This window comes from Excalfactoria chinensis, chromosome 9 (assembly GCF_039878825.1).
Source record: "Excalfactoria chinensis isolate bCotChi1 chromosome 9, bCotChi1.hap2, whole genome shotgun sequence".
Lineage (NCBI taxonomy): Eukaryota > Metazoa > Chordata > Aves > Galliformes > Phasianidae > Excalfactoria > Excalfactoria chinensis.
Window position 1 is genome coordinate 4,698,019 of NC_092833.1, and position 12,350 is coordinate 4,710,368.

The 12,350-nt window shown below is 40.0% G+C and overlaps 1 protein-coding gene across 2 annotated transcripts in view; it reads left to right on the forward strand.

Annotated features, from left to right (window-relative positions):
• The window catches only part of ACSL3 (acyl-CoA synthetase long chain family member 3), a 39,880-nt gene extending 30,545 nt beyond the window's left edge, over positions 1 to 9,335 (forward strand). Inside the window, exons 13-15 of one of the 2 annotated variants that reach the window (XM_072344543.1) lie at positions 672 to 786; positions 3,305 to 3,462; positions 5,310 to 9,335. In XM_072344543.1, coding sequence (XP_072200644.1) covers positions 672 to 786; positions 3,305 to 3,462; positions 5,310 to 5,473 — 437 coding nt within the window. In that variant the 3' untranslated portion in view covers positions 5,474 to 9,335. Of the gene's footprint in view, positions 1 to 671; positions 787 to 2,909; positions 3,085 to 3,304; positions 3,463 to 5,309 lie in introns of those variants that run through there. The other variant, XM_072344544.1, reaches the window with a different exon arrangement.
• Positions 9,336 to 12,350: the final 3,015 nt, after the last annotated feature.

Below are 12,350 nucleotides of genomic sequence, written 5' to 3' on the forward strand. Positions count from 1 at the left end.
GCTTATGTGTTTTACTATATGAATGAAAGCTTAGGTCCCATTGCAACTGCCTTTCACTGGTCAAACTGGTAAAAGCTACAGAACTTTGCCTGGCTATGAAAAGAAGCATACAGGTATAACAAAGAGGTTGTCTTGGCTACCATTGTAGCCAGGTGGGTCTGGCCCTCCACCTTTGGCCTTCTTTGGGCTGCAAACAATAAGCTCGTGTAATTTGGGCTTAATTTTCAGTTTCAATTGTTGTCATGTTTCATATAACAGACAGTCACTACTTAAATATGTATTTAGTCTAGGAATAAATAGCAAAATATCACCAAATGCTGTACCCCTCCTGCCTCAGACATCTGTATGTCTAACAGCAATGTGTGTTTCTAGCCAGATGCTGGCTTTTCTGTAATTCTAGTTATCTTCCCTTCACATGCTAGTGCTGTGATATAGGAAGTGCTGGTTTACAGGCAGAAAATCTGTGCAGCTGAAATGTGGTTCATGTTTTAGTGAGGGATAGGTTAATAAAATTGAAGCCTGTAAATGTGACATTAAATGCTTCCAGAACGTATTCCAAACATGAGTCAGTTTGCTTTCTGATGTGTATACATACATCTCAGAGAAGTATAAAATCAATGTCAAACTTCTGTGTTGCATAACTAACATTAGATTTCGTTCTTTGTCAATAGATCGTAAAAAAGACCTTGTAAAACTGCAAGCAGGAGAATATGTTTCTCTTGGCAAAGTCGAAGCAGCTCTGAAGAATCTTCCGCTGGTAGATAACATTTGTGCATATGCAAGCAGGTGAGAAGCAGCTGGTGTTTTGTTATTGCTGTATTCTTTTTCTGTTTTTCTGAAGCTATAAGCAAAATGTTTTGTGTGGATATTTTCAACTCTTATTTAAAATATGATGGAATAGCGTTCTTTGTGAAAACTAAAACATCTGAATGGTATCTTTTTCTTTTCCCATCATTTTTTTGGAGTCTCTTTCATTTCCTTCTTTTCCAGTCAGAAAAACAACTGAGCTCTAACTGCTTTTGTAACAGATGTTAATCAAGCACTTTAGAGTTATTACTTATACAAGCCCTAGCACATCTTGCTCTTTGCTGTATTTAGCTGTGATCTGTTCTTCAGAGGAAGGGGGAAGTAAAAACAAAACCAATAGCCCACAAGCTGACTTGTACCCCTGCAGAACACTCACAGGAACCCCAAAGCTTGAAAGCACTGTGAATACTATGCAGACTCACCGCTAACAAATAGTGATAAATGTGCTTTCAATTTTCTTTGTAACTGTACTACTAAATTAGACATATAAGGGCTCAGACATATCTTGAGTTTCTATTTCTAGAATTTCTTATCTATACGTAGTATAGACTTAAATGTGTAAACATACTTCAGATGGTCTTGTTTTCCTGTTGTCATTTTGGAGCTTCTGAATGATCCAGAATACTCTATTCAGCATGGCCCCTGTAATTCCACTTAACTTTGAAGGAAGCTGGAGCAGACAGCAGAGAATTGCTCTGTAGTGGTAGATTGAAAAGTGAACTTCTGGTTTGTTCACCTGGTTCTGTGTTATCTCATAACTAGTAGTCATGGTGTAACATCAGTTTTGATAGATTTGGAAAAATAGGCATTAGAGATAACACTGCTGAGAAGCTTTCATGATATTAAGCTTTCATTGTGGATTTCACCCAATGGGCACATCTCAGATTTGGCTGCATGAAGTTACATGCACGTTCTGAGTGCTCTCTGTAATTGATGGCTGTAGTCTTCTACAGATGGTGATTTCTGCAGTGCTAGGTTTGGAGTTCATTGTCAGAAGTGCACTGTCAATTGGTTTTGCTAATTTTTTAAGATAAATGTGACATCTGCAGTGTACTAGAATACTTGTAAAAGGCCTGTAAATTTCAGTAATTCTCTTGCAATTGATGCATCTAATATGTAATACTTCACATGCATTCACAGATGTTTTGTGGAGTAATGGTAACTATATTTTGTAATAGTCAAGTATAAGAATATCTGAAACAGATTTGTCTGGTCAGTCTGAAGCATTCCTTAAGTAGAAGAGCTATCTGTTCTATCGCTCAATCTAGCGAAGCATACTTATTCATTTTGTTGGTAATTTCTTTGTCATTGACCTAATTTTTATTGCAGTGTAAGATCACTATAGTCAAAGAGTACTGTTGTTATCTTTTTTTTTGTATGGATGTTAAAAAACCACCCCACCAGCTGGTAGTAGTTGAGTAGGAATTGATATTGATCACCAAATGCCATGCTGTTGCACACAGGTAAATACATGGCATAATCAAATGTGTAACCAACCAGATGCACAGTAATCTTTTTGCTTTACTAAGTGTTAGAGGATTTTAGTTCTGGGCACAACACTTCAGAAAAGGTGGACCACCTATAAAGAATCCAGAAGAAAACTGGGAACAGCATCTGCTTGGAGCTCAGTGAGGCACCAACAATAAGGAAGGGACATTGCTTCAACTCCCAAAGAAATTTAAGAGGGGAAAAGAGACAAGAAAGCTGAGAAATCAAAACAAAACAACCAAAAACAGTTGCAATTCATGATAAATGGCTTTTGTGGAAAGGAGAGAAATGGGTTATGTAGCAACTTTATATGTAAGGTTCTGTTCACATTTTCCTTAAGCTTCTCACCATCTCAGAAATCTTGATTTCTTGCTTCAGGGATAATGGTTTCATTGTTTTCCAAAGACTTTAAGATAATGGCTTTGTATGTTCTAGACATATCAGAAGTAGACAAAGATTGCCACCAGTAGAGAGCGTGTGGAGAACCACTTGAAAGAGAAAGAGAAGTTACTTCCCCTACAGAAGCAGGCGTTCTTTGAGATGTGTTGTGCATATGCTTATTCCACAATCTGCTCTCCAACCCCTCTTCACTGCAGTCCTCTGCTCCTCTACAGTAACTGGATTTCTGCAGTTGAGAGGAAACTGAGGTAGGGAAGCTGCACACCTGTCTTCATACCAAGATGCAAAGCATGAGGAGAGGCAGGGCGCATTGACATCGTATGGGTTCTGCTTCCCCAAAGCTTTGAGCATGAGGCACAGTGGAATATGCATATGGACAGCACACCTTGAAGCAATCCAGTTGTGGTAAGGTAAGTAGCTTCTCTTTCTACTTACTTTTAAGCAGGCTAAGGTGATTTGCATACTACTTCAGAAAGATAATCAGGTGAACAAAACTCAGTTGTGAAGAGCCATATCCCTGTATGAATTGCAATTTCCTCATCTTGTAATGTTATTGTTGAAGAGTCATTAACTTCACAAAATTCATACTAAAATACATTATACTTCTCAGTTTCCATTCTTACGTCATTGGATTTGTTGTGCCAAATCAAAAGGAGCTTGTAGAACTTGCTCGGAAGAAAGGATTTAAAGGAACCTGGGAAGAAATCTGTAACAGTTCAGAGATGGAAAAAGAGGTACTGAAGGTGCTAGCCGAGGCTGCCATGGCAGGTGAGTAGCTGGATAACTGTGGGCAGTAAGTGTCTGTGAAAAGGACAGGCATATGCCCTAAAAATATTTCCTTGTGCATATGGATTTTGTTATATATTCATAGAGCATACATGGAGTGAGATTTCCATACAAAAGTAAGCAACAAAGCGTGAGTGGGTCAGAGAACCAAGTTAGTTCTCGTTCATGTTGTCTTGTAACTTCTTTTTTTATTTCTAATGTGGCCGGTTCCCAAGTAAAGAATATACCAACAGAACAAATGCATCAAGCGGTTTGGTTGCTTATGTCTTTGTGTCTAATGCTGTTTAGGATTTCCTATAATATCATCTTAGCCTTCTGCCTCTAGTCCAGAAGTGGGTCTCCTATAGACTGGTAATACATCTGTGCTGAGTACTAGACAGTCTCGTGCTACATACTTAGATGTAGGTGACTGAAACAAGCCCACAGTGTTGTGGGTTCTCCCAGTCTCTGTTGTCTCATATCTGAAGGAATTCCTAAACATAAAGCTGTGCCTCGTGGCTTTAAGAAGCCTTCTTCTGATTTAACATTTAACTCATATTTTAAAGTTATACATTTATCAGTATCCATACTGTCTTGTGGCAGAGTTGCTCGGTTCAGTGATTAACTAGAGGTGAAGAAATGCCTCTTGTGTGTTTTATCCCTGCGGTCTGCAAGGGTCATTTGGTTCTGCTGAGCTCTTGTGTTGGAAGAGGCAGTGAATGGTCACAATGGCAGTCAGGGATTTTTTCAGTGTCTATTATACTTCCCTCTCAGCTGTGTCTTTATCATGCTAATTGCTTGTAATCTACTTAGCTGTTCTGGTGTGGAATTATTCAGTGGCACAGTGATATTTTGTTTCTTCTTATGTAACAATTTCTGCCTTTTTTTTTTCTTATTTTGACCTTTTCTAAGAGCTGAACTTTTGTCACATAACTGTTAATGCCACAGAATGTTTCTTAAATAGTCACTGCGGAGGTTCAATTTGTTTTTCTCATGCATCATCTTCTATGTCTTTCTGCAGTGAGTGTTCTCCCCTGTTGTGTTGTGCAGTCATTCAGTATTGTGATGGTTTTCAGTAGCTCTTTGCAACTTGCCTTCATCTTTTCCACCCTGGATAATTCCATACTTCCAACAGTCTGTCCTGTTAGCCTTCACCTCTCCTTCATATTACTTGTGTATACCGTAAGCTATGTGAGTAGCGTATTTGCACATTTGTGATGCTGGAATATAATCTTAAGATGAATACATACTCAGTAGAGCAATACACTTTTATCTTCACGTTCACATCTCTAGTTCCTTCCTTCAAGGCACAGAGCATACTGGGAAGTTCTTTCTGAGGAGCTGCTGGGATGTACAACATTGCCTATTTTGAGTAGCACTGTGACTGTTCGAAGAGGATTCTATTGTTGCAACTACTTCATTAAAATGGATGAAACAGAATATTTGATTTAATCCTTAGGCACTTTTTACATACTCTTTTGTACTATTTTATATGGTTTTGTTTTTCCCTTTGGTATTGTAGGCTTTAAAGTAAGCACTGAGGCTTTTCTGAAGCTAGGGAACAGCTCAGGCAGCCCAACATCTGAGCCTTATCCCAGTATTTCTGTGGGAACTGGAGAATAACACTGGTAGATCTTGCAGCTGTGTGTGTGATCACTCTGGGGTTTTCAGAGCCTGACTATAGGGTATTTGTGGAGCGCTTCTTCAGTGATTTCCTATGCTTCTCTGTGTGAGAACATGGATCCTCATTATTTTTTTTCCTTTTAATTAATTGTATGAAAATGCTTGTGTTACGTTTTGTATTGTAAAAACGGTTGTGTGATTTTGATTTATTTCTTTATTATTTGTAGCTAATCTGGAGAAGTTTGAGATACCAGTCAAAATCCGTTTGAGCCCTGATCCTTGGACCCCTGAGACTGGCCTAGTGACAGATGCGTTCAAACTAAAGCGCAAGGAGCTCACGGCCTACTATCAGATGGACATCGATCGGATGTACGGAACAAATGTAAAATAAGTATTTTTCTGCACCACTTTGCTACAGTGAGCTCGGATCAAATAGGAAATACTTGAATTGCCTGTCTCAGCACCTGAGATCAAACACCAAACCACCGTTCCTCATTTGGAGCCTAAACTGTTATTTCTGATAACATCACCCCGATGACCAGCGAGTTTAGTAAATTCTTAAGGCAGCAAACTCGTGTCTGTCTCCTTTTTTCCCAGTTTTCTACCTTGTCAGTTCTTGGATTCTCCTGACTGTTCTTGGGAAACCATGATTCTGAAGCCTCAAGTTTTTAAACATTTATAAATCCTGTATAATGTTTTATTTGTATCTTTAACATTTGGATGTATATAGGGAGAACTTGGCTATGTAAGAAATGGTAATACTGGGGGCCTTTTTTTACCTAACTATTTATAGATAAGGTACTGATGTTGTGACGTTATGTAAATTAAAAATGCTTATAATGAGATCACTGTTGAACAGAGGACCAGGTTATTTGCTGCTGTGGTATTTTTCTGTGTGAATCTGAGGGAGAAAATGTTTGACGTTACAGCTTGTTTAAAACACCTTTAATATGTGCCTAATGGTTACTTCTATTTTTGTCTGAAAGTGAAAAGGTGGTCACGGCACAGCTCTGCATTAAGGTGGGTAACTGTGCAGGTGTTAGTGAGCATCTTTTGTATTAAATAACTTACTAACCCAGCAGAAATGAAATGGAAGAATAATCTCTTGAATACAGAAGCCCCTTGAAGTAGCTCATGACCATTCCATACAGTAGTTGAACTGTGCAGAGCTAATAAGAACTCTTGGAATGAATTTCAATTAATGCTTTATAAGTTTAACAGTGTCTGTTTAGCATAGGGACTGCGACAAATCCCGTTCTGTCTTCTTGTTAGGTTTGGTCAACACAGTGGGTTTACTGTTTGGGTTGTACAAGTACGATTACAGCCCTGTTCTGTGCTAGCTGCAATCCAAATCTTACTGTGGAGGGGGGAACCTAAAGTCCTAATAGCAGTTATGTTCTCAGTTCACACAGTGCCTAGCTGCCCTTTGTGCCATTACAAATCTCCCTTTTAATGTTGTGTTCTTCTATTCAGAGGTTTGGGGTTTTTAGTTTTTATTTTTCCTTTTAAAAACAGATATTTGAGGTATTTGTCAGTCAGAGCTGTATTTGTGTTACTTGTCTAATCGTTACACCCAAATTCTTACTTTGGGAAGGAGCCTCAGTTTCTGTTTTGCTGTAGATATGTGAATATTGTTTGAAAAGTTACCGGAGATCTCTTTATCATTTAGATTTGTTTCAGCTTTGAGTTTTCATCTCAAAATATTTCTAGAAAGAATAATCACAGTTCCGTCAGAATGTGAAAGAACCATCCATCCCTCAGCTTTGTGATGGAGCAAATAGGTGTTCATTTGGAGACGATTCCTGTGTGTATCATACCGGCAGTGCTAAAAGTTGAGGTCTTGCTGCTCACTTAGTAGTACGTTATGGTAGCGTATGGCAGTTCTGAACAGCAGAAGGTTTGACTGGGGAAGGGAATTCCTGCTGCTAGCACTCGGAGTGTTGATGTGGCAGTTGTGGAAGATGTTCGATGTGTGAATTCCCTTTAAAAAGTATTCTGAAATATTATTTCAATTAACACTTTCCACTGCTTACAGAAAGCAGTTTCAGAGCAGTTGAATGTAATCAAGTAGGTTTGAGTCTTGGAAAAAGGCTGAGAAGGTTTGTGCTGTTATTTGTTAGGTTATCGCAGATTCTCTCTTCTGCAGTCTATAAAAGACTGCTGTGTTTGTGGTGTAACAGGTGAAATGGAAGTGCAGAAAACAAGCAAAAAGCAGAACTGCTTTTCTAAGAGTAATGCCTTCAGGTACGTAGATAATAAATGATAGGTAAAGATTCATGTTGGAAATGAACTGTCAGGATGTGGAAGTTGCCAGGACCGCAGGGCAGTGTGGCGCTGTGTCTGTCCTCCATCAGCAGGTTCTTAAGGTGTTTGCACTCAGCACAGGGCATGCATTGCTCAAGTGGTTTTTGATGATTCTGGTTAATAAATTGCTCAAGTACTGTTGCTGTGTATATCACCTGGTGCTTCGTGCAGCGGATTTGATTAATTTGGTAAATTCAGAAGGAATTGGAAATTGCTATTCCAGAGTTTACATGCAGTTTTGGGTGAATTGTGTAAATGAAATTGAAATCATTTGGTATTAGTAGTTCTCTTTTCTTTTTTTTCTCTCTGATTGGGTTGCAGTCTGTATTTGATGATGATGATTATTATTTTCAGTTCAGGTTTTTTATGTTTAATGTTTATATCAGTATAAATAGCTCTTCCTCCTTCAGGAATCAGATTCATGCGGATCTTTTCTTACATGGGATGTGAAGTTGAAGTGGTTCATCAATTTCAGCTTCGGTGTTGAAGTTCTGAAAGACTTATAAAATATTTGGATGGGCTTAAAGAAAAACTTGTGGTGAGCATGGTAATGTAATGCTGCTCGGCTCTGCCTTCTTCCAGCTCCCATTGAGGCCAGTGAGTGCTGTGACTGGTAGGGATTTGGGGCTGCCACCACATTGGCACCATGTGCACTGCTGAGCAGAAAGACAACTGGAAGGGGTTTGAAATGCTAGTGGTACTGGTGTAGATGTACAATGCATTACTCACAATGCCAGCAGTTTGCCTGGTATCTTTCCATTTCCTTTTTTCAGTCTTCCTATGCCCAGTGTAGAAACAAACAACAGAACCACCTGAGGGGATGTATTGCACGCGTCCCGAATGCTGTAGGCAGCTGTGGAGTGAGCTATGAGAAGTGCTTGGTTAGCAGCAGCAGCCTTCATCCTGTGGGGAACTTTGCAACGAGAAGGGCTGTGACTTTTGAACAATCTACCTGAGTTCACATTGAGAACAAAGGGTTTATACCTCACCTGAGGGGCCACAAAAGGGGGTGGGATTTCTACAGATTTTTAACAGAGCTTTTGTATATACAAGCCTTGCAGAATTTTGGACCATTTTGGACCATTGGGAATGGTAACTACTTTCTCTGCTGTGAGAATTTATGTAGCATAAAAATGTATTTCATTTATTAAAAATAATGACTGTCCAAGAAATTCCAAGGATGCTGTGAATGTCCTATAACAAATCCCATAACTACTTAAAAATATATCAGGACTTTAGACTAAATTCAATCTAGACATGATAAATGTTCTTTGTGGAGAATATTGATTCGTGGAGCAGGTCAGGAAATTAACAAATAGCGTCAGCAGAGACCTTGTGAGTTTACCAATGCTGCTGTTACTGCAGTTTGCACATGCAAGAACCATACCTCAGTGGGAAGCTGTAGCTCAGCAGTGAAGTATTTGGCCGAAATGAAAGCAACGAACAACGTGGAACTGAAGGTAAGAACATAATGCGTATCCTCGTGCTGCTGGCTTGATGTGGAGGTGGAAGGGGTTGTCTGGTTGAAACCATGGGCAAAAACATCCTGTAAAGCTTGGAAGTCTGTGTGCGGAAATTGCTGTGGGATGAACCTGTATCCTGCTAGAATGCACAAGCTTTCTGTACTAAAGCTACGTGTAGGCCACGCGATGCAGCCTCTTTCTTCATGTGGTGCAGTAACTACTTTGGAGTAGGTGTTAATTTGTGTACATCTGTTTCTGATCAGAGGAACTATTTTCAACTCGTGTACACCTTGGGCTGGGCTGAGAAATCAATTGAACGACCAGTTGTATATTTCTGTCATGGGTTAATTAATTTAAACTCCTTTTCAATGTGATCTTGGTTGTTACTAGGACCTGCCTGAACGTCGTGTATCCTAATTGAGTTATATTGTATGGATTATTTATTTGTAATTGGATATCATGTTTCAAAAATAAAATTAATTTCACAAATCGGGCGCCATATGTCCAGTTTTTAAAGCAGCTTTTCGTTTTTATCAGTCTAGTTGTAAATCGGTGACTTGACTAACAAATGAGAATGTGCCAATTGATGGATGGGAGTGAATTAGTTGAAAGCACATTCAAAACATTGACTTCCAGGGGAAGTCTTGGCTGGGATGTTTGCTCTCCCTGCACTGCTCCTGTGTGATGTTTGTGTGCTTTTCTGTGTCAGTGGCCATGCCCTTGTGTTGGCAGATGGGGAAGATTCTGGTTGACTGCTCAGTTGTTGGCGATATGCATGTGTTGGCAATTTATTTTTCTGCATGTTAGGACTGGAGCTGGTTTCTCTCTCTGGACAAGGTAACAGTTGCCCTGATGCACAGGGCTTGCCATCTCAGTTATAAAGCAGGGACTTGCAATACGCTTCCACTTCTGAAGAGCACCAGCATGTTAAAACCGTGCAGCTGGAAGATGCTGACAGTTCTTAGTCTCCAGGTTTGTTAGCACCTCCGTTTGGTGTGTTCAAGTTCTGAGTTTGTGGGTCACATTGTGAAGTGATGCTTAATGTTTGCAAGTGGATTTCTGAAGGTCTTGAGCAGATAGAGCAAAGAGTGTGGGTTTGATTTCCCAGACTGTTGCTGGTAATTCAACCTGGAGGCAACTCAACTTTTAATGACTCTTCTTTGTATTTTTCTCTTTCCTCACAAGCTCCTTGGATGCATGGAGTCATAGTGCTGGCTGAATGTTGAGCCTTCTCTGCTGGGTTGCTGATCTTTGGTCTGTTTAACCAGCCATGGAGGGGGGGAGCTCCAGCTTCCTCCTGGGTTTCAGTTCTCATCAAAGTTATCGGTTTCTTTCCTTCAAATGACTTCTTTTAATGTTGAATTCATTTAGGGTAATATAACCCATTTAATGTTCCCTCCCCCCTTTAAGCACCCACAGCTAATAAAATGCCTTTAGGAGGATCTTTTTAAATAACATAAACCACCCAAGACTGTTGTAGTAGGTAATTTATGATAGCGAATGATTTCAGAAAGGATAAGTATGTCACCATTTAAGGAGCTCTACTTGTCAGGGGAAAAAGATCTGTTAAGGAAATACTGGAAAGATATAAGATTCAAAATCACTGATACAATAACATTGTCTGAAAATATCCTGAACTGCTGAACTGTTACTGCTTTCTACAGGAGAAAAATCCAGGGAGATAGGAGGGAATGGGAGCACCTGAATGGCTGAAAGGCCCTTTAGTCAGCTGTCCTGAGCTGTGAAAGGAATAAGAACTCTCTTTCAAGGCTTAGGAATAATGTGTTTTTTAGTATTTCTATGTATCAGGGCTGGAAGGGACCTCTGGGGATCAAGTCCAACCCCTGCAAAGCAGGTTCCCTGTGTGTGTATATATGCTTTCTCTTTTGGCTGTAGAAGTTAAACAAAGACTAACAGCTGTGCTTTATGCGTACAGCTATACCTGTGCTTGTGTACCATGTCGTGTGAGCAGCTGGGATGCTGCCTTCAGTTCAGTGTGCAGCAGGCTGCAGCTGGGTGGATGACCACGTGGCCAGAGGAGGAAGGGAGGTGGAAGGTGGTCTTCCTGCTATCCAATCCAAAAGCTCTCTGGCAGGCAGGAGCTGGAGAAAGGCAAATGGCATGGAAAATTGCCACTGTTTTCCCCAGAAATTGTGCCTGAGAAATGGCTGTTAGAAAAGAAAACATCGTTTCCTGTTGTGTGTATCGGCTGTGTTTTCTGTGATCGTGCATCTCTTCAAGGGTGACGCAGCCACTGGTACTATTCCATGTGAGTAACAGGAATGGCTTGATTTAGGCTTTGGGGTCATGCAGTGCAGCTGAGCACAAGAGCAGGAAAATAACCACATGCCTTGGTTTCACCTCTAGCCCGTTAATGTAGTCTGCAAATACAAAGTCTTTGAATTGAATGGGCTAAGATAGCTCACACCTATATAAAAGAACACCCAACAAAACAGTGGAAGAACAAAATGGCCCAAGGTGTATAGATAGCACTTCGGGCTGCAGGAAGGAAGAGCAACCAAAAAAGCCTTTTCTCTTTTGAAATGTTTCTGATGCACCTTTTCTCACTTTATTAGAACAAGCTTTGGTTTTTTTCTCTACATCTGCAATACTTTCTGTTAGCAGTGGTAAGGAGTTAGTGATCATTTGCAGCTAGTTGAGAAGCAACTTGATAAATGTAAATGGTTTTGATGGAAAAGTTTGTGTTACTTTCCATGTGTGGCCCCTGGTGACTGTTCTTCACAGGCTTGGTAAATGGTGTCTTGAATCCTTCAGAAATGGCAAGTTATTGGTGCAGATCGAGTGCTTGCTTTTTGAGGCACGTAGAGAGGGTGAGAAGGAAAACAGCATCGTTTTGGAGTATAAAAACATGATCAGCAAAAGAGGGTGGCTATTGTGGCAAACAGCCATGAAATTCATTGCATGTCAGCCTAGAAAAGAGGCCTGGATGGGTCACTAGTTAAATGTAGGCTTTGTTTCAAGGTTTACCTTCGTGTGGTCAGATACAGTTAAGTCTTTTCTAAATAAGATTTACATCAGAAATTTTTGCTGCAAAGACACAATTTTGATGCTGTTCCTGGTATGCTGTGTATCTGTTGGCTTAAAAGCTTAAACATGTAACGCATTTGACTCGAGAATTACTCAAAAAGCATCATCCAGTGTCTTTTTCCATTACTTGATGCAGTTGGAAGTTATGTTGTAGATGCTTAGCAAGCTGTAAGGAAGCTGGTTGTTAAAAGGCACTGAGAATTTTATGTCTAAACAGTTCACTTCTCTGGAATCTCACCCACATTTACTGAGCAGCACTGCCAATGTTCTTGGAAATGAAATGTGTTTGCTTGATTCTGTTGCAAGTCATGGCTTAGTCTGTTCCTTCTTGGGCTGTGTAACAAAGGAAGGCTGAGAGAACCAGTGAGCAATCTGACCTATTCAGCAATCGCATCCTTTCTTTCCCCAACAGCCAAGGTTGTGTAAGAGGCATACAACAATAGAGAAAAAGGT